This window comes from Mesoplodon densirostris, chromosome 11 (genome assembly GCF_025265405.1).
Source record: "Mesoplodon densirostris isolate mMesDen1 chromosome 11, mMesDen1 primary haplotype, whole genome shotgun sequence".
In the NCBI taxonomy this organism is placed as follows: Eukaryota; Metazoa; Chordata; class Mammalia; order Artiodactyla; family Ziphiidae; genus Mesoplodon; species Mesoplodon densirostris.
Window position 1 is genome coordinate 59,270,961 of NC_082671.1, and position 27,511 is coordinate 59,298,471.

The 27,511-nt window shown below is 36.2% G+C and overlaps 1 protein-coding gene across 4 annotated transcripts in view; it reads left to right on the forward strand.

The window, feature by feature from the left end:
• The first annotated feature begins 21,191 nt into the window (after positions 1-21,191).
• The window catches only part of ABCD2 (ATP binding cassette subfamily D member 2), an 87,492-nt gene continuing 81,172 nt past the window's right edge, over positions 21,192-27,511 (forward strand). For 3 of the 4 annotated variants that reach the window (XM_060113239.1, XM_060113240.1, XM_060113241.1), the window contains exons 1-2: positions 21,192-22,127; positions 23,630-23,810. In XM_060113239.1, the coding sequence (XP_059969222.1) occupies positions 21,192-22,127; positions 23,630-23,810 (1,117 nt within the window). The remainder of the gene's footprint in view (positions 22,128-23,629; positions 23,811-27,511) is intronic. The other variant, XM_060113242.1, reaches the window with a different exon arrangement.

Consider the following 27,511-nt stretch of genomic DNA (forward strand, 5'->3'; position numbering starts at 1 on the left):
AAAATTGGGTCATTTGTAGAGACGTGGATAGATCTAGAGACTGTCATACAGAATGAATTAAGGCAAAAATATAAAAAACAAATATCATGTATTAATGCATATATGTGGAACATAGAAAAATGGTACAGATGAACCGGTTTGCAGGGCAGAAATAGATACACAGATGTAGAGAACAAACGTATGGACACCAAGGGGAGAAGGTGGTGGTGGGGGGTTGGTGGTAGTGGGATGAATTGGGAGATTGAGATTGATGATTGACATATACACACTAACATGTACAAAATAAGATAACTAATAAGAACCTGCTGTATAAAAAATAAATATAATAAAATTCAAAATATTTCTGTGAGGTGATGGATATAGTTATTAACTTGATGAGGGGATTACTTTCACAATGTACACATATATGAAATCATCATGTACACCTTAAATATCTTATATTTTTATTTGTCAATTATTAACTTAATAAAGCTAGAGAAAAATAAAGATGGAAAAAAAGGGAGAACAATACCCTTAAATAATGGGGGAAACTATGTGGAATTTTATATCTAAGAAAAAGTCCACATAATTAAAACACCTTGCCATATACAAAATATGAATCCCCAGAAGTCAGTAGCTACTTTGACTACTGCAATATTAAATATGTACCTAACTACCAGATTTATATTTTAAAGTCTCCTGGATTTTATGCAAATATTCTCCAATATATTTTACTATAATGGTAAGCACAATAAAATGCAGCACTGATTATTACTTAGGGACAGGACTTCCATAGCCTGTCCATCACTTAGATTTCAACCTTGTTTTCCATTCTTCCACTTCATGTATTCCAACACCCAACCAAATTAAGATATATGCTTCTCTAAGTCAGAAAGGGAAAAACAAATGCTGTATGCTAACACATATATATGGAATCTAAAAAAAAAAAATGGTTCTGAAGAAACTAGGGGCAAGACGGAATAAAGACACAGATGCATAGAATGGACTTGAGGACTCAGCAGGGAAGGGTAAGCTCGGACGAAGTGAGAGAGTAGCACTGACACATATACACTACCAAATGTAAAACAGATAGCTAGTGGGAAGCAGCTGCATAGCACAGGGAGATCAGCTTGGTGCTTTGTGACCACCTAGAGGGGTGGGATAGAGAGGGTAGGAGGGAGAAGCAAGAGGGAGGGGATATGGGGATATACGTATATATATAGCTGATTCACTTTGTTATACAGCAGAAACTAACACACTGTAAAGTAATTATACTCCAGTAAAGATTTTTAAAAAATAAAATATATGCTACTCTTCTTCATATATAGATACTTCTTCCACCACATTTTTTTATTCAGAACTTTCAGTACCTTCAAGATCCCATTCAAAAGCCAGTTTCTTCATGAAATTTTTATGTACTTTATAAAAAATAACTTTAAGAGTTTTTCTAATATTGCCTTGAAATTTTAACTACCAGAGAATTGGGAGTGGGGAAATGGGAATGAGGCTCATCCTTTTAACAATTATTATTTCATTCTACGAAATGGATTTTTAAAGTCACATACTGCAACCATCTGTTTCAATAAAAGTCTGAATGAACACTATTAGTTGCCATTATAGCTACATACTAAAAAGAAAATCAGTAGGTCATAACCTCTTCATAAAACACTACAAGTTATCAATTATATGAAGACAGAATATAGATATTTGTTACATTATTTTTTGTTAAGCAAAAAGAATAAAGTAAAACAGAGAGGTGTAAAAATGGTTAATTGAGGGAAGGTAGGGAAAAAAGGGGAAAATAGTAAGGGAGAGAGTGAGGGAGGGGCAGAGAGAGACAGATACAGAAAGAAATAAAACCATGCTGGGAGGGACCTTCAAGATGGCAGAGGAGTAAGACATGGAGATCAGCTTCCTCCCCACAAATACCTCAGAAATACATCTACACGTGGAACAACTCCTACAGAACATCTACTGAACGCTGGCAGAAGACCTCAGACTTCCCAAAAGGCAAGAAACTCCCCCACATACCTGGGTAGGGAAAAGAAAAAAGAATAAACAGAGACAAAAGGATAGGGACGAGACCTGCACTAGTGGGAGGGAGGTGTGAAGGAAGAAAGGTTTCCACACACTAGGAAGCCCCTTCGTGGGCGGAGACTGTGGGTGGCGGAGGGTGGGAACTTCGGAGCCGCGGAGGAGAGCGCAGCAATAAGGGTGCGGAGGGCAAAAAGGAGAGATTCCCGCACAGAAGATCGATGCCGACCAGCACTCACCAGCCCAAGAGGTTTGTCTGCTCACCTGCCAGGGTGTGTGGGGCTGGGAGATAAGGCTCGGGCTTTGAAGGTCAGATCCCAGGGAAAGGACTGGGGTTGGCTGCGTGAACACAGCCTGAAGGGGGCTAGTGTGCCACAGCTAGCCAGGAGGGAATCCCGGGAAAAAATCTGGACCTGCCTAAGAGGCAAGAGACCATTGTTTCAGGGTGCGCAAGGAGGAGGGATTCAGAGAACGACCTAAACAAGCTCCTGAGACAGGCGTGAGGCATGGTTATCAGCACAGACACCAGGGACAGGCATGAAACACTAACGGTACTGCTGTAGCCACCAAGAAGCCTGTGTGCAAGCACAGGTAACTATCCACACCTCCCCTCCCGGGAGCCTGTGTGGCCCGCCACTGCCAGGGTCCTGTTATTCAGGGACAACATCCTCGGGAGAACACACGGCATGCCTCAGGCTGTTGCAATGTTACGCAGGCCTCTGCCGCCGCAGGCTCACCCTGTATTCCGTACCCCACCCTTTCCCCAGCCTGAGTGAGCCAGAGCCCCCTAATCAGCTGCTACTTTAACCCCGTCCTGTCTGGGCAGGGAACAGATGCCCTCAGGCAACCTACACACAGAGGCGGGGCCAAATCCAAAGCTGAACCCCAAGAGCTGTGAGAACAAAGAAGAGAAAGGGAAATTTCTCCCAGCATCCTCAGTAGCAGTGGATTAAATCTCCACAATCAACCTGATGTACCCTGCATCTGTGGAATACCTGAATGCATAACGAATCATCCCAAAATTGAGGCGGTGAACTTTGGAAGCAACTGTAGACTTGGGGTTTGCTTTCTGCATCTAATTAGTTTCTGGTTTTATATTTATCTTAATTTAGTATTTAGAGCTTATCATTGGTAGATTCATTTATTGATTTGGTTGCTCTCTTCCCTTTTTCTTTAATATATATAAATATATATATATATTTTTTTCCTTTTCCTCTTTTTGTGAGTGTGTATGTGTATGCTTCTTTGTGTGATTTTTGTCTGTATAGCTTTGCTTTTACCATTTGTTCTATGATTCTGTCTATTCGTTTTTGGGTTTTTTTTAGTATACTTTTTAGCATGTTATCATTGGTGGACTTGTTTTTTGGTTTGGTTGCTCTCTTCTTTTTTCTTTCTTTTTTTAAATTACTTTTCTATTTCTTTTAATCTTCAATAACATATATTTTTAATTATGTTATATTATTTATTTTTTTCTTTCTTTTTTTTTTCTCCTTTTTCTTCAGAGCTGTGCGGCGGACAGGGTCTTGGTGCTCTGGCCGGGTGTCAGGCCTGAGCCTCTGAGGTGGGAGACCCAAGTTCAGGACATTGGTCCACCAGAGACCTCCCAGTCCCACATAATATCAAATGGCAAAAGCTCTCCTAGAGATCTCCATCTCAATGCTAAGACCCAGCTCTACTCAATGACCAGCAAGCTACAGTGCTGGACACCCTATGTCAAACAACTAGCAAGACAGGAACACAACCCCACCCAGTAGCAGAGAGGCTACCTAAAATCATAGTAAGTTCACAAACACCCCATAACACACCACCGGACGTGGTCCTGCCCACCAGAAAGACAAGATCCAGCCTTATCCACCAGAACACAGGCACCAGTCCCCTCCACCAGGAAGCCTACAAAACACAATGAAAAAACCTTGCCCACTGGAGGCAGACACCAAAAATAACGGGAACTATGAACCTTCAGCCTGTGAAAAGGAGACCCCAAACACAGTAAGTTAAGCAAAATGAGAAAACAGAGAAATACACAGTAGATGAAGAAGCAAGGTAATAACCCACCAGAACAAACAAATGAAGAGGAAATAGACAGTCTACCTGAAAAAGAATTCAGAGTAATGACAGTAAAGATGATCCAAAATCCTGGAAATAGAATGGAGAAAATACAAGAAACATTTAACAAGGACCGAGAAGAACTAAAGAGCAAACAAACAATGATGAACAACATGATAAATGAAATAAAAAATTCTGTAGAAGGAATCAATAGAGGAATAACTGAGGCAGAGGAATGTATAAGTGACCTAGAAGATAAAATAGTAGAAATAACAGCTGCAGAGCAGAATAAAGAAAAAAGAATGAAAAGAATTGAGGACAGTCTCAGAGACCTCTGGGACAACATTAAACATACCAACATTCAAATTATAGGGGTCCCAGAAGAAGAAGAGAAAAAAAAGGGACTGAGAAAATATTTGAAGAGATTATAGTTGAAAACTTCCCTAATACGGGAAAAGTAATTGTCAATCAAGTCAGGAAGTGCAGAGAGTCCCAAACAGGATAAATCCAGGGAGAAACATGCCAAGAAACATTTTAATCAAACTATCAAAAATTAAAACAAAGAAAAAATATTAAAAGCAGTAGGGGAAAAGCAACAAATAATATACAAGGGAGTCCCCATAAGGCTAACAGCTGATCTTCCAGCAGAAACTCTGCAAGCCAGAAGGGAGTGGCAGGACATATTTAAAGTGATGAAAGAGGAAAACCTACAACCAACATTACTCTACCCAGCAAGGATCTCATTCAGATTCGAAGGGGAAATTACAGACAAGCAAAACCTCAGAGAATTCAGCACCACCAAACCAGCTTTACAACAAATGCTAAAGGAGCTTCTCTACGCAGGAAACACAAGAGAAGGAAAAGAACTACAAAAACAAACCCAAAACAATTAAGAAAATGGTAATAGGAACATACATATCGGTAACTACCTTAAATGTAAATGGATTAAATGCTCAAACCAAAAGACATAGACTGGTAGAATGAATACAAAAACAAAACCCATATGTATGCTGTGTACAACAGACCCACTTCAGACCTAGGGACACAGACAGACTGAAAGTGAGAGAATGGAAAGATATATTCCATGCAAATGGAAATCAAAAGAAAGCTGGAGTAGCAATTCTCATATCAGACAAAATAGAGTTTAAAATAAAGCCTATTAAAAGAGGTGGGATGGGGAGGGTGGGAGGGAGACACAAGAGGGAGGAGATATGGGGATATATGTATATGTAGAGCTGATTCACTGTGTTATAAAGCAGAAACTAACACACCATTGTAAAGCAATTATATTCCAATATAGATTTTTTTTTTAATAAAATTTAAAAAAGAAAAGAAGACTATTACAAGAGACAAAGAAGGACACCACATAATGATCAAGGGATCAATCTAAGAAGAAGATATAACAATTTTAAATATTTATGCACCCAACATAGGAGCACCTCAATACATAAGGCAAATGCTAACAGCCATAAAACAGGAAATCAACAGTAACACAATAATAGTAGGGGACTTTGACACCCCACTTTCACCTACGGACAGATCATCCAAAATGAAAATAAATAAGGAAACACAAGCTTTAAATGACAGATTAAAAAAGATGGACTTAATTGATATTTACAGGACATTCCATCCAAAAACAACAGAATACACTTTATTCTCAAGGGCTCATGGAACTTTCTCCAGGATAGATCATATCCTGGGCGACAAATCTAACCTTGGTAAATTTAGGAAAATTGAAATCGTATCAAGTATCTTTTCCGACCACAACACTATGAGAGTAGATATCAATTACAGGAAAAAGACAGTAAAAAATACAAACACATGGAGGCTAAATAATACACTACTAAATAACCAAGTGATCACTGAAGAAATCAAAGAGGAAATCAAAAAATACCTAGAAACAAATGACAATGAAACCACGATGGCTCAAAAACTATGGGATGCAGCAAAAGCAGTTCTAAGAGAAAGGTTTATAGCAATACAATCCTACCTCAAGAAACAAGAAACATCTCAAATAAACAACCTAACTTTACACCTAAAGCAATTAGAGAAAAAAGAACAAAAAAACCCCAAAGTTAGCAGAAGGAAACAAATCATAAAAATCAGATCAGAAATAAATGAAAAAGAAATGAAGGAAACAATAGTAAAGATCAATAAAACTAAAAGCTGGATCGTGAAGAAGATAAAATTGATAAACCATAGCCAGACTCATCAAGATAAAAAGGGATAAGACTCAAATCAACAGAATTGGAAATCAAAAAGGAGAATTAACAACTGACACTTCAGAAATACAAAGGATCATGAGAGATTACTATAAGCAACTATATGCCAATAAAATGGACAACCTGGAAAAAAGGGAGAAATTCTTAGAAAAGCACAACCTGAATCAGGAAAAATACAAACTATAAACAGACCAATCACAAGTAATATAATTGAAACTGTGATTAAAGATCTTCCAACGAACAAAAGCCCAGGACCAGATAGATGGGTTCACAGGCAAGTTCTATCAAACACTTACAAAAGAGCTAACACTGATCCATCTCAAAACTCTTCCAAAATACAGCAGAGGGAGGAACACTCCCCAACTCATTCTATGAGGGCATCTCACCCTGATACCAAAACCAGACAAAGATGTCACATAAAAAGAAAACTACAGTATCACTGATAAACACATATGCAAAGTTTCTCAAGCAAATACTAGCAAACAGAATCCAACAGCACATTAAAAGGATCACACACCATGATCAAGTGGGGTTTATCCCAGGAATGCAATGATTCTTCAGTATACACAAATCAATCAATGTGATAAACCATATTAACAGACTGAAGGAGAAAAACCATATGATCATCTCAGTAGATGCAGAAAAAGCTTTCGACAGTATTCAACACCCATTTATGATAAAAACCCTCCAGAACGTAGGCATAAGGGAACTTACCTCAAGGTAATAAAGGCCATATATGACAAACCCACAGCCAACATCATTCTCAATGGTGAAAAACTGAAACCATTTCCACTAAGATCAGGAACAAGACAAGGTTGGCCACTCTCACCACTATTATTCAACATAGTTTTGGAAGTGTTAGCCACAGCAGTCAGAGAAGAAAAAGAAATAAAAGAAATCCAAATCAGAAAAGAAGTAAAACTGTCACTGTTTTCAGATGACATGATACTCTACATAGAGAATCCTAATGATACTACCAGAAAACTACTAGTACTAATCAGTGAATTTGGTAAAGTAGCAGGATACAAAATTAATGCACAGAAATCTCTCACATTCCTATACACTCATGATGAAAAATCCAAAAGAGAAATTAAGGAAACACTCCCATTTACCATTGCAACAAAAAGAATAAAATACCTAGGAATAAACCTAGCTAAGGAGACAAAAGACCTGTATGCAGAAAACTATGACACTGATGAAAAAAATTAAAGATGATACAAAAGATGGAGAGATATACCATGTTCTTGGATTGGAAGAATCAAGACTGTGAAAATGACTATACTACCCAAAGCAATCTACAGATTCAATGCAATCCATCTCAAACTACCAATGGCATTTTTCACAGAACTAGAACAAAAAATTTCACAATTTGTATGGAAACACAAAAGATCCCCAATAGCGAAAGCAATCTTGAGAAAGAAAAACAGAGCTGGAAAAATCATACTCCCTGACTTCAGACAATACTACAAAGCTACAGTAATCAAGACAGTATGCTACTGGCACAAAAAAAGAAATACAGATCAGTGGAACAGGATAGAAAGCCCAGAGATAAACACACGCACATATGGTCACCTTATTTTTGATAAAGGAGGCAAGAATATACAAAGGAGAAAAGACAGCCTCTTCAATAAGTGCTGCTGGGAAAACTAGACAGCTACACATAAAAGAATGAAATTAGAACACTCCCTAAAACGATACACAGAAATAAACTCAAAATGGATTAAAGACCTAAATGTAAGGCCAGACACTATAAAACTCTTAGTGGAAAACATAGGCAGAACACTCTATGACGTAAATCAATCACAGCAAGATCCTTTTTGACCCACCTCCTAGAGAAATGGAAATAAAAATAAAAATAAACAAATGGAACCTAATGAAACTTAAAAGCTTTTGCACAGCAAAGGAAACCATAAGATGAAAAGACAACCCTCAGAATGGGAGAAAATATTTGCAAATGAAGCAACTGACAAAGGATTAATCTCCTAAATTTACAATCAGCTCATGCAGCTCAGTATCAAAAAAAGAAGCAACCCAATCCAAAAATGGGCAGAAGACCTAAATAGACATTTCTCCAAAGAAGATATACAGATTGCCAACAAACACATGAAGGATGTTCAACATCACTAATCATTAGAGAAATACAAATCAAAACCGCAATGAGGTATCAACTCACACCAGTCAGAATGGCCATCAACAAAAAATCCACAAACAACAAATGCTGGAGAGGGTGTGGAGAAAATGGAACCCTCTTGCACTGTTGGTGAGAATGTAAATTGATACAACCACTATGGAGAACAGTATGGAGGTTTCTTAAAGATCTAAAAATAGAACTACCATACTACCCAGCAATCCCACTACTAGGCATACACCCTGAGAAAACTATAATTCAAAAAGTGTCATGTACCTCAATATTCATTGTAGCTCTATTTTTAATAGCTAGGACATGGAAGCAACCTAAGTGTCCATCGACAGATGAATGGATAAAGAAGTTGTGGCACATATATACAATGGAATATTACTCAGCCATAAAAAGAAACAAAATTGAGTTATTTGTAGTAAGGTGGATGGACCTAGAGACTGTCATACAGAGTGAAGTCAGAAAGAGAAAAAATAGTACCACATGCTGACACATATGTATAGAATGTAAGAAAAAAAAAGTTTCTGCAGAACCTAGGGGCAGGACAGGAATAAAGACGCAGACACAGAGAATGGACTTGAGAACATAGGGAGGGAGAAGGGTAAGATGGGACGAAGTGAGAGAGTGGCATGGACATATATACACTACCAAATGTAAAACAGAAAGCTAGTGGGAAGCAGTTGCATAGCACAGGGAGGGGTGGGATAGGGAGGGTGGGAGGGAGAGGCAAGAGGGAGGAGCTATGGGGATATATATATATGTGTAGCTGATTCACTTTGTTATACAGCAGAAACTAACATACCATTGTAAAGCAATTATACCCCAATAAAAATGTTAAAAAAAAAATGAACCATGCTGACTACAGAAATGTATCAAGGCATTCTGTCCCTTGCTATTCTTTCTAATAGAAAAAGCTTTAAAGGAAATGTTAAAGAAATACTTTCTTTAAAAAAAAAAAAAGGTGAAAGTAATAAGGTTGTCAAAGTAATATCAAAAAGAATATTTTAGTACATTTTACATGGAATATGCAGGATATATTGAAACTACATTAGGGATTAAAAACTATGGGTGTCTTATGCCTTAATTGTCAGTCTTAAATTGTTCTTTTTTGTTTCTTTTATTTTGTTTTGCTTTTTAGTTTGCTGCTTATTTTTTTCAGTGGCATGATACCATGCAAGAGAAACTGTTCTAGATTGTTAAAATTTTATAATACCTTACATGTAATTAAAAGTGGAAAATGTAAACAAAATTAATGGAGCAATAACTAAAAAATGAAAAATAATATTTTATGGTTCGTCTTACACCGAAATTAATATTAACCTAAAACATCATAATTTAGCACTGTTAGCTAGCAGACTTATTAAGATTCAGGGCAGTAACTAGCCTAGAAAAAGTACTTACATTGGCTTTCCACAAAACTAAAGCAGGTCTACCTGATGCATTAAGAATAGTAATGATATATTCTAGAATATTATAGCTTTAAATAAATTCTTGTAATACAAGAAAAAAGTTTGTAGATGTATTAATTACAAAAGGTAAAGTATTGTGAAAAAAATTTGGCAAATCAATAGGCAGAAATCCATCTAATACTCAGAATACAGAGGTTAATTAAAAGTAAGTTCTTAAGAGCCTGAATTCTTATAGTATTTTCACACAGAAAACAATGTTTCACAGTTACAGGCTGTAATGATAAACATGAGCCACCATCTCTTGAGTCACACAGTGGAAGAGATTTTAGAATGTGAATGATACCCCAACATAGATGTATATTTCAGGCTATTCACAATTAAGTTTTAAAAACATTATTTTCAATAATTATAATTCACTAAAACCTTCAAAAGTTGAAGTTTTTTCCCTCCATTTAGGGACCACTTTGAATAAAAATTTCCAACTGTTTGAACAAAATGTCATCAAAATTTAGAGGACTTGCTTACAAAAATGTTCAATAACAATGTAGGACAAACAGACTGATTATATTATAAAGTAATTCTTAAAGGACTCAAATGTTCATGAAATTCAATTAAGGAAAGGCAGCAAAGAGAGAAAGCTTTTAATGACATGCCGAAGTATTCTTTTTGTATTCAACATTAGTATTGTCTCAAAAACACTGTAATTCAGTTACATTAACTGTGCATATATAAAATTGTTTGAAACTGTGACAAGTGCAGCTTCTGTTTGGTAAAATATAAAGCCTCTTTGAATGCAACTATGAAATATATGTAAACCACAACCAATTCCAGGTATATCTTGGCTACACAGGTACATAATTTAGTAAGAACCCTGTTTTACCCATGATGCTATGATCCATCAAATTTGTATTCATATTATTATTGCAGAAGTAATTTTATCTTTAATGTTCTTCAGTTCCATGTGTCAAGTTACTGTCTGCAGCTATAATCACCTTAAAATAACTACTATATCTGAAAGTAAATCCTGTTGCTTTTCAGTAGGTTTGTAGCTTCAGATTGTCATGTGGTCAATGACATAACCATGAGAGATGATAAATGTTGGCACACATCTTGTACACAAGTTACAGATTCACATCAACTTAACTGAAAAACAAAATATCAGAACTTAATTTATCATTAAGTATTTATTTTTCTTTATTTGAGCTCCATGATGCAAAAAAGATTATAAAAGCATTACCAAAAAATATAAAAAAGAAAATAATTGTTGGCAAACCCACTACAGCAGCAACAGTCCTACTACTCTTTGTATGTTCTATCACAGGACTGAAAGGCCCCAATTCCTTATAGATACTTCACTGACACCTGATCTAAAATTTCCCAACCCCAGCCATGGTGGCTGGACAAATCTCTCCAACCTTAGCATGCAATGGTACAACTAGCTGGTACAACAAGCATCCATCAAGGATAGCAGCATTAAATACTTCCTACCCAATGCAGCAAGTTAGTTGCTCCAAGCTGCTCATGTCCCAGCACACTTAATTTTATCAGCAAGTGCTGATAAAATGAACAGCAAGGTCCTACTGTATAGCACAGGGAACTATATTCAGTATCCTATAATAAACCACAATGGAAAAGAATATGAAAAAGAATATGTATGTGTGTGTATATATATATGTGTGTAACTAAATCATCACTTTGCTGTATACCAGAAACTAACACAACATTGTAAATTAACTATACTTCAATTAAAAATAAAAACAAAACAAAACAAAAAACCTCCAAGACCAAAGCTGAACTGGGCATGCCACTAGGACCACAGGCATAAACCATGACTGTCCCAAGCAACTGAGATGATGTTCACTGTACAATTAAGTATTATCCCCATTTAACAGATGAAGAAAGAGATGTATAGAGACAGAGGTTAATTTACTGTGAAGACAATTTATTGTAAAGCTTAAGCTTCAAGGCACTTCACCTGAATATGCATGCCCTTTCCAAGCCCTGTACATAATTTTGTAGTCACAATTTTGTATTCTTTTTTCCATAAAGAGGGCTCCTTACAACCTGGATCTGCCCCTGTACAGAGGTTTAATAATTAACCCAAATTCACATAGCCCACAGTACCTAAAAAGGAGTTAGCACTGGTATTGATTTGATTTGGAGAATATACAGTCATATCGGAAAATGAAAAAATAGTATTAGTTGTTTTTTTCCCCCCCAAGCAGAATCCTAACTAGTATTCCTATCTTGGAGCCTTTCCTTGCTATATTCCAACCTACACACCAGTAACGTCACAAATAGTCATAAAGTACCACTTTCATTGTGTTACTTCTGAATTTGAATGAGTCTTCAATAGCAGATCAAATTTCAACTTCTCAGTCTGTCTTTCAACCTGTCAAGCAAATACCACACACACTGTAAAATATTTAAATATATAATCTTATCTCCAATTAGTTATGTAATGTTTATTTTCTTCTTTGTCTTTCTCCATCTGAACTTTCTTTCATCCTTGTTTCTGATTTGCCAAACCCTATCTAAAACTATCCTATGTTCTACTATTATTCACAGTATCTATTTTTTAAACCACATAGTTTGGCCTCTGACCTTAAACATTTTCAAGCTTAATAGCATGTCATATTCCCCCTCCCCCTGATAAACTATAAATCTATCAGAAAGAGACTAAATTTCGGTTATTTTGTACCCCGACCTGGCATAGCACCTGGTGCATAGCATTCAACAAATGTTTTGCACAGGTGAACATTTTAGGCCTACATTTACAAAGGCAAACCTCTACCTCACCTAAATTTAAACAAGGTTTTAATCTGTGTCTTTCTTATGACACTGGTCACATTCTTCAATCTAAGTTATAAAAAGGCGATCTCACTCTGAATAGCATATTCTGGCCCAATATGACTTGTAAAAAGTATAAAACAAAAATTAGAGTTCTAGGTCAATGATTCCCAAATAAAAATATTTTTTTAATTGGTAAGACTGACAAATTACTGATATTTTAATTTTGTCAAGAGAGGACTTAAAGGGGGAGAGGTACTTTAAAATCAAAAAAAGTAAGAGGAATATAATTTTAGAACAGTCCTTAAATTGAAAAACCTGACATTATCACTGATTAGCAAGCTTCAGGGACAGTAGATTGGGAACTGCTATCAGAGATGTATAAATTAGTTTCAGCTTAGATCAAATGTCTTTACCCTAAATGAGACTTTGTTTGAAGTGAAATGTTATGACATCTTGCAAAGATGTCCACAAACCATAACACTAAAGGCAAACCAAGTTAAGTAATTTAAAAAGGAAAATAAGGGAAGCTTACTTCTTTGCTAGCCCTTTCCCTCACGAAAGACATTTTATGTATAACTGGTAGAGTCCCTGAACTGAAGAGCAGCAAAAAGTCAAATGCCAAGAAAAACTGTAAAGACCTTTGCAACTATAAAGATGCTCCTATTAGATGATTCTGTAATTAAACTTAACATATATCAGGTGCCTATAATATACAAGAATACTCTCCCTCAGTTTAATGTATACAATCAAGTTGTTATGACCGAAACATAAACTTGCTAGAGCCTGCTTCATTCATTCCCTTGACAAAAAGGTATAGTCCCTTAAGTGTTTTCCTGTCCTTATGCAGACCCCCTCCCCACACTGTCTGCAAAATAATCCTGTCAAGTTCTTTAATATCTCCCCTCCCAATCCATCTCTTCTAAGAACTCTTGCTAAAGATTAGGTCTCCAACTTGATCGATTATTTATCTCACATCCTTTTCAACTTTTAAGAACCTGTATTTCATTGCTTCTCTGTGGTGTCTGTTCTGCTATCCTTCAAGGTTTAACATAATTTCCTGTTTCTCAATTCTCTAAATATCCGCAGCCCTTTATTTATCCACAGACCACTTTTACAATACACATGTTTCTATATAGCACTGTGTAGTGGTTAAGCACATTGTTCTCTAATCCTAACTCTGTCACTGATTAGCTAGGTGACCTTGGGTGAGTCACTTAACGTTAATGGTTTCCCCATCAGTAAAATGGGGATAACATCTGTACATACCTCATAGGGTTCTTGTTAAGAGTAAATGAGCTAATATACAAAAAGCACTTAGAACAGTGCTTGTTATACATTAAGTGCTGTTTATCTAGTATTATAGTCATTTACCTAATTCTAATCTCACCATTCTACCATATATTCTTTTTGTGGGCCAAAATTATATCTTTTCACTTCTGAATCCCCCCATACAGCTTAACAATGTCCTAAACATGTAGGCATGTAAAAATATACTTGTTGAATACTTAATGTTGAATGTTATAAGGGAGCAGTTGTTCTGAGGGGACTCTGTAAATGTTCTCCAGTTATTTCACTTGTCTATATTTTAAGTTCCTAACAGTTCCCAAAATTTTCAACCACAAAACCATCCTAACATCAGAGGGAAAGAAACAAGTACTCCAGGATGGTCTGGGATAAGAATTAAAATTTCTATTCTATAGTAGCTCCAATCAGCTGCTAGTGATTACTAAGCATTGTCTGGGATTCTGAGGCCCTTTATAGTCTCATGATCAGATGCCATGATCAACTAATCTTGTCAACTATTATAGTAGAAAGTGGAGGTACTCATCTTTTCACTACAAATCTGCAGTTTGACCCTAAGGAGCCCATTCACCCCCCTGCACTCCCACCATGCACAAGAAAATTCATTTAAAATTACATATTGTATCTTAAAATTTCACAGGAGTTTTGTATTTTGCTCTATAATGTATCCATGTTAGTTTAAATTTTTAAATATATTTTTCTCTGATCTCCGAGGAGATCTGATGCTCCAAGGAGATGTGTCATGTTTCTTCTGTGGTTTCTTAAGCCCCCTGTTACCTAATACCTCCAGGTACAGCACTACCTCACTTTGAGAAACACAGTCTTTGACTACACATTACCTGTGGTTTACTGCTTTTACATCCTCCCAATAGCAACTAAAATATTACTCCCTGGATAACCAGAAGTTTGAGATATATAACAGAATAAGAATAGCACTTTTACATTTTCATGCTTAAAATGTAACACATTAGGGCTTCCCTGGTGGCGCAGTGGTTGAGAGTCTGCCTGCCGATGCAGGGGACACGGGTTCATGCCCCGGTCCGGGAGGATCCCTCATGCCGCAGAGCGGCTGGGCCCGTGAGCCATGGCCGCTGAGCCTGCGCTCCCCGGCGGGAGAGGCCACAGCAGTGAGAGGCCTGCGTGCCACAAAAAAAAAAAAATGTAACACATTAAATGCTTAAGCAATTGTAAAATGACTTCATAGCTCATTTAATATTCACATTTTAGAAAATATTATAATCAAATTGTATGAAATTATAATCATATATCAACTAAATCTTGTGAAGCCTGTAAATGAATTTTCACTTTTCTCCAAAGTGGAAGTTTGATGGTAGAACACTAGCCAGGAATAATCAAGATGAATTTCTAAAATAAAATGCTAACATATTCTTCAACAGGATAAATGTGCCTGCTAAAATTATTGGGCACAGTTACAATATTTGGTGAATACAAAAATTGTCTTTCCTCTTACAAATTCGTTAGAATTTAAATGTGTTATATTCTAACCATATACCACTCTCCTGGGTCTTCTTGTGAAAAAAATTGTATTTAATGGCTTAGAGTTTCAATCAAAACAATTTTTTTCATCAAGGAATTTGATCAAATGAAATTATAGGCCCACATGATTTCCATCCTAGTGGACTTCAAGGTCAATAGCAATGAATAGGTTATATAAAACTAAATTGTCAACCCATGAAGTTTTATGTGATTACTCCTAAATACAAAGTACATTGTAAATTCTCTGTAAGTTATTAAAGTAAAAACTATTTATTTTATCTCACTTTAAAACGACCTATATTGGATTTTTATGGTTGATAGTGCCCCCCCCATCAATGTATTTAAGGGCCGCAAGGAATGTCCTCTTCCATAATACTTTGCAAATTCATGCGATTATATATTGACCTAAAAGAAACCCCTCCCAAGAAAGAGGGGCAGGGCGGGAAGAAGGCAGAAAAGGGCTCAGGTGCTCAGAGGCCTCATTAGAGGAGGACGCGGGACACAAGGTGAGCAGAGAACCGCATGGAAAGTAGCCCCACCCGTGAAGCCTTTGGAAACACAGCGGGGAGAAGCTGGATTGCTTCTGGTTTAGGAATAGAGACTTGGTGCTAGGATCTCCCATCTCAGATAACGATTGACAGACGCACTCCTGGGCTTCCCTGGTGGCGCAGTGGTTGAGAGTCCGCCTGCCGATGCAGGGGACACGGGTTCGTGCCCCTGTCCGAGAGGATCCCACATGCTGCGGAGCGGCTGGGCTTGTGAGCCATGGCCTCTGAGCCTGCGCGTTCAGAGCCTGTGCTCTAAAACGGGAGAGGCCACAACAGTTAGAAGCCCGCAAAAAAAAAAAAAAAAAGAAAGACGCACTCCTGACAAGTTCTTTCCAGCTAAGTCTGTGCATTCCCCACCAGGGCTAACGGAAGAGGCGCCATTATGGGAATGAATGTCCAGGGACTCAAATGCTACAGTCTGAGGCTCCAGCAGCACAACTCACCGGGATCCCCCGACCCAATTCATCTCCTCAGAACTTCGGCGCAAGAAGACACCGGGGTCGCGACAGGCTGTTGCTCTGACTTCTTCGTCTTGGGATGAGCGACACGTTCTTAGGCCTCAGATGGCCCCTTTTCGGCTCCAGGGAGTATGGCCCAGCCTCCCAACAGCCTCTGTGGCCTGGGGTAGGCTGCTTCCGGGCCTCCCGACAGGCTCTGCGGCCTGGGTTAGGCTGCTTCCGGGCCTCCCGACAGCCTCTGCGGTTTCTGCGGAGAACGTATCCTGACAGAGCCGCAAGCGAAGCTCTGGGGAAGCAGTCAGCCCGCCTTAAGGAGGAAGAACACAGATTTAACAGCTCAGGCAAGGGAAACCTAAGTAAATGGAATATCGGATTATGGCCACAGGGTTAGTGTTTCAAACCACCTGCACCATAATTTTGTTTAGTTCTGTATTGGTTTCAGACTTTTCATTCAGGTCAAAGACCAGACTTGGTGGAGAAAAAAAGAGGACAAAGTTATAGATCCATAATCCTAAAGATAATGTTTCCTTTCCCACTTACCACTCTTTCTCCAAATCCTTTAAAATCTTTCACTTGTAGTTTTAATATTCAGTAAACAGTTGTCTATTAGAAACATTGCACCATAGTAATTGATTATTCTGTATATTTTGTTATTTTTTGAGAGACCTTCATCAAAACTTAATTTAGCTGTAAAGGCCCAAAGACTTTAAACTCCTTACTGAAAAAAAACCTCAAAACAAAAATTGGGTTTTGCTGTTCATATCTGTGTTATGTTTGTATATCCTTACAAAAATTTATCTTACAAAGTGTTCTATGATATTTTGGTTAGAATCTAGGAATCTCTTATCCCAAACAAATGCACAAAATACTTTTTTTTCCCAATTGTCATGATTATTTTCCACATTTTAACCTGGGGAATATCTCATAATTTCAAATATAATACGTTTTCTGTTGTCATTAGGAAATAGTACCTAAAATAGGATTATGTCCCAGGATAGACATCTTGTGTAATCATATAAATACTGATTTTTATAACAAAAATTCAGTGAAGTACTAAAAAATTAGACTAGTTATTAGGTAGTTATTTGTAACAGCTGAAATGTTGACTTAAGATCTCATCATCAATGTTATGCCTCACATGAATAAGGCTAGCATGACTGATAGATAATAAGAGTCAAAGACTGAGCTGTTTTAGGGCCAGAGGGCAATTAGGTAACCTCTTGGGTCAGGAAACTGTTCAAGAAAGAAATACAGCACTGATAAAATATTTAGCATTTGTTGAAAAGGAAATCCATCCAAAATTCCTAAACCTTAATTTATCTTTATTACTAAAAATTATTTACTTTCTGGTGATTTACTATCTAAACACACAAGCATATATTATCTACATGATATATATTTTTATTTACATACCTATATATGTAGATCTCTTTATTATAAAAAATTACTTACATTTTACAGTTTATAAATCATATAGTTTTCCTAATATATGTAAATATGTGTATATGTTCTCTAACATATATAAAATGTATTTAATCCTGCTCTTCCATGGACATTGGTAGTATCCACTTTGACACGAACATTGAGAGTATCTCACTTGAGAACAGAGTAATTTAATAATTATTGCTTATTTTTAATTTTTATTTACTTTCAATATCTTTGTCTAAGATGATTTCTCCCCTCTGAAGAAAATTGTAATACTTCCCCATATAAAAACATGTAAACTTGACAAGCTTGAGTGGAAATTAGACTGAACTATGTTTACTATAGTAAGCAGTGATTTTTTTTTTTCCACCTCCCTTTTCTCTAGTTTGGAACTCAAATTAAATTAACATTATCGTTGCTTTAATTGCATCATGCCAGTATAAAAAAATGAAAGAAGTACTTTGACATTCATAGTTTCTTATTTAAATGGCATATATTTCCAACTGGAATTACCTATCTGGTTTTCTATCATCTCTGCCTTTCCTGAAGGCTTAAGCCTAGTCTCAGATGCTCAAATCAATCCTGGCCCTTGGGGGCAGGGTGGGATAAAGGGTGGGTGTGGAATTTAAGTGGTGATAGTTAAGCCTGTACTTTAGTGGCTTAACAACAAGTTAAATCTTATATTGACCTTTTCCCTAGTTCTAGTAACTGGACTTCAACCTTCCTTGTACCACATTTCTGGCAACCTAATTTCTCTTCTTGATCATTTTCTTTATACCCAGTTCCTCAGTCTAACAAGGTTTTCACTCCAGGCTTTAAAAGCTTTTTCCTGTACCCCAGCTTCATTACCAGTTGGTAAACTGACCTGCCTACATATTTAGGCCTGCATATTTAGGTCTCTAATTTTCTTTGCTTCTAGACTTCCCACTGCCCTGCTCCTCCCCTGATCTTGTTGTCCTATGCCAGTGATGCAGGCCACTTCTCTTGACTGCCGGCTGCTTTCTGACCCATGCATCCCTCTGTGTATCATGTTCTGCCAGCTGAACATCCTCCTACCACCCCCAGTTAAGTTTATCCTGACCCTCCACATGTCCTATCATAGTCAGGAGATGTGACATAAAGAATTAAAATTTATAAATGTAAGGCAGCCTTATTTTGACACATGAAAAGCATGAGATTAGGAACAAAAATTTTTTTGAAAATAACCACTATGACACTATGATCTCTATGTACAGACTTAGAAAGTCTTAATGGAATGATAGATTACTGTGCTAATATGGCCAGCTATAAAGAATCTTGCATGAATTTGCTACTCATGTATTAGTAAATCTGCTGAATTGAATGCAAACAAATGAAGAAATCTGTGATGATTCTTGGAACTCATATAGGTACCTGGAAAAGGAGGAGTTTGGAAAGTTTAAGAATATGGTTACTAATAAAAGTGAGGGTAGTTCTTTATTCACCATAAACTGAATAATGAAGATCACAACACTGAGGCAAGTTTTATATTCTAGCACAGGGTTTGGCAAACTTCTCTTGAGGGCCAGATAATGAATACTTTGGGCTCTATTTCATTTACCCAGTTCTGCCACTGTGGCTTGAAAGCCAAGAAGTAAATAAATGGGTGTGGCTTGAAAAACAATAAGTAAATAAGTGGGTATGGCTATGTTCCAATAAAACTTCATTTATGGACCCTGAAATAAAAATTTCATATAATTTTCACATGTCACAAAATATTATTCTTCTTTTGATATATTTTCAGCCATTTTTTAAATATAAAAACTATTCTTAGCTCATGGGCTATATAAAAATAGGTGTTGGGACAAATGTGGCCCAATGTTTGGGTTGTAATTTGCCAACCTCTGTTCTAGTTTAATGCATATCTTCCCAGGCTTCCAACTGACTAGAAATGTGTGTGTGTGTTGTGTATGGGGGAACGGGCGCAGTGGAGAAACAAAAATGTTTTTGCATTTTTGAGAATAACTCATCTTTGCCTAAAAACATGCCTTTTACATTTTTAAAAATATTAAAATTTTGCTTGACTGTTTAGCAGTTAAGTTCTCCATTAGAGATGTAGAGAATTTTTTAAAACACTTTTGATTTTTATCAAATAATCAAAATGGAAATGGGAAGTAGCCAGGAGATTATCTGTAAACCTAAACAAAACAAACAAAGCAAAAGCTTACAAAAGACAAAAACTGTTGCAAAATGAGGTAAGATCCTGGAGAAGCTATTTCTACCATCTAACTCCTGTTTGATTCCCAAATGGTTAACTTTTGATTATAAAGTAACATACCTCTAAGTAACAACTCTAAAGGACATAAGGGGGTGCTAGAAGTGAAACACTGCTCTCATTTATTTAATAGTCACCTTGTAAATAATCACCAATGCATCAGATCTCTATTGCTAAAAATAGCAATTAAGGGGTTGGAAGATTTTCATTATAAGGACAAGTAAACTTTGGAATGGACGCATAGCAAAGAATTATTTTCTATTATACAGAAGACTTATCTCCTATTTATTTACAAAAAAATAGGCTCAACTTGTCTGATAGGTTCTGGGACTTCATGTGAAATTACAGAGACGGAAAAAAAATTTAATGGGGGAGGGAGGAGTGCAGAAAAACAGATCCAAGTACTTGATACTTTGTTTTTTTCCAGTGCCCCTCCCATTTGTCACTTTCATCTCTCTCCCTTTCAGATTCATTCCATACCCTTTTCATTATATGTTGATCCTCTTGTCCCTCTTCCCTCATCTCCCCAGTTCCTCCTCCCTTATTCGTTTTTTAGCTCTTAGAAATCTCCCTTTCTTTTTGCTCTTCCTCTGTGGTATCTGCTAAAACCTTAGAGAAGTGATGTATTTTCTGAAACTTCTGTGGGTTTCTAAGTGACGCTGAGCATGCTCAGTCGCTAGGGCAGGTTTTGTCGCCAGCAGCTGCCCTGATTCGACCTCTCCAAAAATAGACATTTAACTCTCTGAACTGTTTAAGGATGTAATTCGTTTTGCTCTCTCTTCATTTTCAAGGTTCAAAGGAAAGCAGCGAGGATTCCAGGGGTCCCGTCGCCCCTACAGCCAATGAGGGGCCTGAGAGGGAGGAGCTTGGGGCTGCTTGGTGCAGCTTGAGCTTCTGAGGGAATCATCCCCAGTAGACGCAGTGGAGTCTGAGCTGTGCTGCATGTCACAGAACAAAATCTTAAAAAATAAAAACAAAAAACAGAAGAGGAGAAACGCTGCAGAGTATGGAACGCTATAGAACTTTCTGAAACATTTGCTTGGGATTCCCGGGGAGCATGATCTTTTAAAACCAATTCTTTCTGAAGCCGGTTTGGGTAACTGGGAAAATGATACATATGCTAAATGCAGCAGCTGATCGAGTGAAATGGACCAGATCGAGGACTGCTAAAAGGGCTGCCTGCGTGGTGGCTGCAGCATATGCTCTGAAAACCCTCTGTCCCATCATTGGCAAGCGTTTAAAGCAATCTGGCCACTGGAAGAAAAAAGAAGCTTACCCGGCTGCAGAGAATAGAGAAATACTGCATTGCACCGAGGCCACTTGTAAAAAACCTTCTCCTGGAGTGAATGCAGATTTTTTCAAACAGCTACTAGAACTTCGGAAAATTCTCTTCCCAAAACTTGTGACCACTGAGACAGGATGGCTCTGCCTCCACTCGGTAGCTCTAATCTCAAGAACATTTCTGTCTATCTATGTAGCTGGTTTGGATGGAAAAATCGTGAAAAGCATTGTGGAAAAGAAGCCTCGGACTTTCATCATCAAATTAATCAAGTGGCTTATGATTGCCATCCCTGCCACCTTTGTCAACAGTGCAATAAGGTACCTAGAGGGCAAATTGGCCTTGGCCTTCAGAACTCGCCTAGTCAACTATGCTTATGAAACCTATTTTACAAATCAGACTTATTATAAGGTGATCAATATGGATGGGAGGCTGGCAAACCCTGACCAGTCTCTTACTGAAGATATTATGATGTTCTCTCAGTCTGTGGCTCACTTGTATTCCAATCTGACCAAACCTATTTTAGATGTAATCCTGACTTCCTATACACTCATCAAGACTGCTACGTCCAGAGGAGCAAGCCCAATTGGGCCCACCCTTTTAGCAGGGCTTGTGGTATATGCCACTGCTAAAGTGTTAAAAGCCTGCTCTCCCAAATTTGGTAAATTGGTGGCTGAAGAAGCTCATAGGAAAGGCTATTTGCGGTATGTGCACTCCAGAATTATAGCCAATGTTGAAGAAATTGCCTTCTACAGAGGACATAAGGTAAGAAAGAAATTAAGGTGACGGGTGAAATGTGAGACTGTTCAAGCTGCCACTGCAGTGCTAGATACCATCTGTTGTACTGTTGATGGACCCACTTCTTTAGGGTTTTAGATTCTTATGACATTCAAACCTGTATTAAAATATATGCTTCATTACCTTTTTTAATCATAAGCTGTTAAAGAATTATAGGTAGAGTGCAAACTTTTCTAAAGTTTCATGAAAATAACATTTTCAGCATTCTAAAAAAGTCTACTTAGTCTCAGTTATCCAAATATGCTCAGAATTATCTCTAAAGCATTTTCTTAAAACTGAAATCCTAAGTAGATGGTCCTAGAACATTGAAGAAAATATATGTTTAGAAACTAAGTAAACATACTTCCACTGAGATGGAAAATTTAGGATAGTATTGTTTGTTTGTTTGTTTATCAAGAGAAAAAAAGTGCTTACATATGAAAGACAGGTGTGACAGTTTTGCATGCCTGGTCCATGATGGAGTTCCTCGGTTCTAAGAAGTGCAGGAAAGTGGCTTACAAATGGCATTTCCATTACTCTTAATGTTCAGTACCATATTTTGACACAAATAAAAAAAGGTAGTGAAATGAAATTTTGTCTAGCTTAGAGGGAAAAGCTAAGATTAGAGATGAGGAAAAAAGGAGTTCCAGAATGTTATTTTTAAATATTAAAGATATTCAACATTAAGCAGGTCCCTTAAATAGTTAACCTGATTACATAAACTTGCAGTACATTAAAGACTTTTTAAGGTGATGCATCTGAAATGTTAATACAAATGACTTGGCAAATGAAATAGTAAGTTATTCTAAAGTTGAAATGGTATTATAATTAAAAGGCAGAATTATTTAATTTTGAAACATCATCAATAACAACAAAAAAAGAAATTTTATAGTAGTACCAATCTGAAGAAGAAAATTTAAAGCAAATTTAGGACTTCTATTCCCACTTGAAAATTGGCTTAATATGTTGTAGTAATAATATTTATGTCATTCTTGAATCACTGAGCTCAGTGATATAAATTATAGCATGTTGTAGGCTTCTTGCATTTAAGACAAAACCTAGTAAATTGAGTTAGTTCAAAAGTGGAGTCTAATTACACATATACATGTCATGTGTTTATTTTCAGATATTTTTGCTGCAATCAAAATGGATAAGTTTCTGTTTATTCATGTCTTATGGAATATCATTTAATTTTAACATCTTATACATATAAATTTGAAAACATAAGTATAAATCACTTGTATATATTTATATTTAACATTATATTTACTGAATATCAGACATTTAAAAAATAATACAGATGTGATTACAACTAAATAATGACTAATTCTGACATTAATCTGTATTTATTGGTTGTTAGAATCACAGGTAATAGTATACTAAGTAAAACAAAATAATATGTAATTATCTTTAAAGAAAGTCCTCAAACATACATTATTTATTTTTATAGTTCATACTAGGTTAATTCTTATCTCTTTTTCTCTCCATAGGTAGAAATGAAGCAACTCCAGAAAAGTTACAAAGCTTTAGCAAATCAGATGAACCTCATTTTATCCAAACGTTTGTGGTACATCATGATAGAGCAGTTCTTGATGAAGTATGTTTGGAGCAGCAGTGGACTAATTATGGTGGCTCTACCTATTATCACTGCAACTGGCTTTGCAGATGGTGGTAATGGCATTTATGTTTAATATTAAATATATGTTTCTGATTATTTCTCTTTAAGGTGTCACTGCTGGAGTTATGTCAGTGAATTGTGTAGCCATTATTCTATAGTCCTTAATGGTCAGAAACAATGGCAGACTTTGCAACATCCAGTAATAAGACCAGCAATATGAAAGAAGTGACTCAAAAGACCTTTACAGTTCCATGATATTTCAGAAACCTCTGATGTAGTGTCTTTGGGAGTTGATCTTGAGCAATTTTAATTATACTGCCTAATATAGAATGATTCTCTAGTTTACAGTTCAACTCAACACAAATTAATACCTTCAAAAGGAGTATAATAGAAAGTCTCCACATGTGTTGTAAATTTCAGTTCTGCACATAGCATGCATTTAGTCTATAAATATTCTATAACTAGATCTGCCCTGATTTGAGATTTGAATAGTTGGTTGACTACATTAGACAATTAATAATACTGTTTCGGGGAGAGCTTCATGCCATGTAACAAGGTCTCCTCTACTTGTAGGTAATATAGAAAACCTCCTATTTGGTGGTATTGTGGGGATAGGGATTGTCAAGTTTCAGGGGTCTAATTCTATCCTACCACTGTCCCAGTGGGTTTTTTTATCAACATTTTTCATCCTTTGGAACAACTAAGAAAGGTAAAGACAAGGAGGACAATATTAAAATGTTATGTAATACTTGAGATGGGAGTTTGGGTCTTAATTGGCAGGACAGAGGGGGATTAATTAAAGAAGCAGCATTTTCCTCTCTTTTTCCAAAGTAAAATATTCCCCCTCCTCTTTAAAAACCACTTGACCAAAATTGGTCTTAGTGTTGAAGGAGCTAGACAAAAACATGGGCTTTGTGGTGAGACAGAGCTTTGCTCAAGTCTTTGCTTTCCCTCTTTCTGTCTGTGTCCTTTTAGTCATGTTAATTAAACTGTCTAAACCTCAGTTTCCTCATCTGTAAAATGAGAATCAGAAAGGCTACTTCAGAGTGGGGTGGTGAAGATTTAGTAGAATAATGTATCAAGAGCATGTATCAAGAACATTGACATGGTGACAATTATTGCCTAGAAAACAAAAGGCAACACTAAGAAAAATGTAACAGAATTCACACTATTTTACAGTTGTTTTTGGTGTAGAATTAAGTATTAATAGTTATTTGTTTGAAGTCATCCAATAAAAACAAGTAAAAAATTACCATATGCTTTAATATATTAAAACAGTGCTTTAATGCTTTACCAATTCTCACAAAAACACCTGTCAAATTTGAGTCATTCTTAACCTAAAATTGTTCATTTTGGTAAAGTAGGATTTGTCAATCCCTTGTGGTAAGTGCTCTACATATACCAAATGTACTGTGCAACTCAACTGTCTAATGGTGTATTTAGACCACTAGGAAAACTGAATTTTATCTGTTTATTTAATGTTTTCAAAATTCATTTTAAAAAGCTTCTATTGAAAAAAGCATTGTTAGTATTTTTAGATTTAATCCTTTCATAATGAAATAAAATAAATTGCTTTTTCAAAAGAGTATTAGAGAAAAAAAGACAAAAATGTACGGTCTTAAGATTAGTTTTACTAAGAAATTTAACAAAATTGTCAGATACTCATAGTGAATATCTATCCATCAGTTTATGGATATTTTAAAAGTTTCATGTATAATGTGTATTAGAAACTACCCCAGTGACAAAATTATGGTGTTGTTCTGTTAGTCTTTGGAAGAACTGGTCTTATGAGAAAACCCTGGAGTATTCAACATAGAACATAGAAAATACAGCTATTAATGGTGACAAATTAACCCCACAGAGAGCAATAAGAAGTAAACAATGTATACAAACAATCTAACAATCTTCTGTAGGTGATGTAATAAGATATTTAAAAATAAATCCTACAAATCTTGAAAATACAATAGTAAATTAAAGAAACAGCATTAAAAGTTTAGATTGAAATTGTGATAATAATCACATTGATGTAAGTGAAACAAAATAATTCTTAAAGCTTCTTTTCAAAAGAAAATTTTATAAAAAGAAAAGCAATGTAAGAATTTAATAGAAGAATAAAATGAATTCATATGATAATATTAAGAGAGTGTGCTTTGATATCTTCTATAATTTCTAAGGTTACTGTGTGTATGCTTATAATGTTCGTATGTATGTATTTATGAAATATATTTGACTTATGATGACATACCACATGAAAACACTAACTTATCATTTTACACAGACAAAATAATTAAGTTTTTTTTTAGATAATGATATTATCTTTGAGGCTTTAGGTCTTGGAATTAAATACTATCTATCCTAATCTAGTCTTCAATCTTAATTTATACTTACGCCCTGAGTTGTCTCTTACATTAGAGATAAATTAAGCACATGATAGTACATATTTTAATGCAAAATTAGATGGAAAAAATGGATGAATAAGAGGGATGGCAAAGAGGAAATGGAGAAAAAGCAGAAAAGAGGAAAGAAAGAGAAGAGTAAAGGAAGAAACAGGCCACTGTTCAAATCTTGGCTCTGCTATTTAGTAGTTATCCATCCTTAAGAAAGTTACAGAAACTTTATATGCCTCAGTTTTCCTTTCTTAACCATAGGAATAATAATATATATTTTACAGAATTGTTATGAAATTATAATGTGCCTTGAAGCAGTCCATGGCAAATAGTAAGAATTTAGGTGGAAGCAATGGTTAATATTTATTACATTCTTACTATACAGGCTCTGGTATCAGATTGCCTGGGTTCAAATGCTGGCTCTTTTGCTTATTGGGCTGTAACTTTGGACAAATCATTTAACCTTTTTGTGCTTCAGTTGCATTGAATCTGTAGGTTGCTTTGGGTAGTATAGTCATTTTCACAATATTGATTCTTCCAATCCAAGAACATAATATATCTCTCCATCTGTTTGTGTCATCTTTTTTTAACACCTTTATTAGAGCATAATTACTTTACAATGGTGTGTTAGTTTCTGCTTTATAAGTGAATCAGCTATACATATACATATATCCCCATATCTCCTCCCTCTTGTGTCTACCTCCCACCCTCCTTATCCCACCCCTCTACGTGGTTACAAAGCACCGAACTGATCTCCCTGTGCTATGCGGCTGCTTCCCACTAGCTATTTTAGTTTGGTAGTGTATATATGTCCACTTTGATTTGTTTCATCAGTGTCTTATAGTTTTCTGAGTACAGGTCTTGACCTCCTTAGGTAGGTTTATTCCTAGGTATTTTATTCTTTTTGTTGCAACGGTGAATGGGATTGTTTCCTTAATTTCTCTTTCTGATCTTTCGTTGTTAGTGTATAGGAATGCAAGAGATTTCTGTGTGTTAATTTTGTATCCTGCAACTTTACCAGATTCATTGATTAGCTCTAGTAGTTTTCTGGTGCCATCTTTAGGATTCTCTATGTATAATATCATGTCATCTGCAAACAGTGACAGTTTTACTTCTTCTTTTCCAATTTGTATTTCTTTTATTTCTTTTTCTTCTCTGATTGCTGTGGCTAGGACTTCCAAAACTATGTTGAATAATAGTGGACATCCTTGTCTTTTTCCAGATCTGTGTAGAAATGCTTTCAGTTTTTCACCATTGAGAATGATGTTTGCTGTGGGTTTGTCATATACGGCCTTTATTATGTTGAGGTAGTTTCCCTCTATGCCCACTTTCTGGAGAGTTTTTATCATAAATGGGTGTTGAATTAT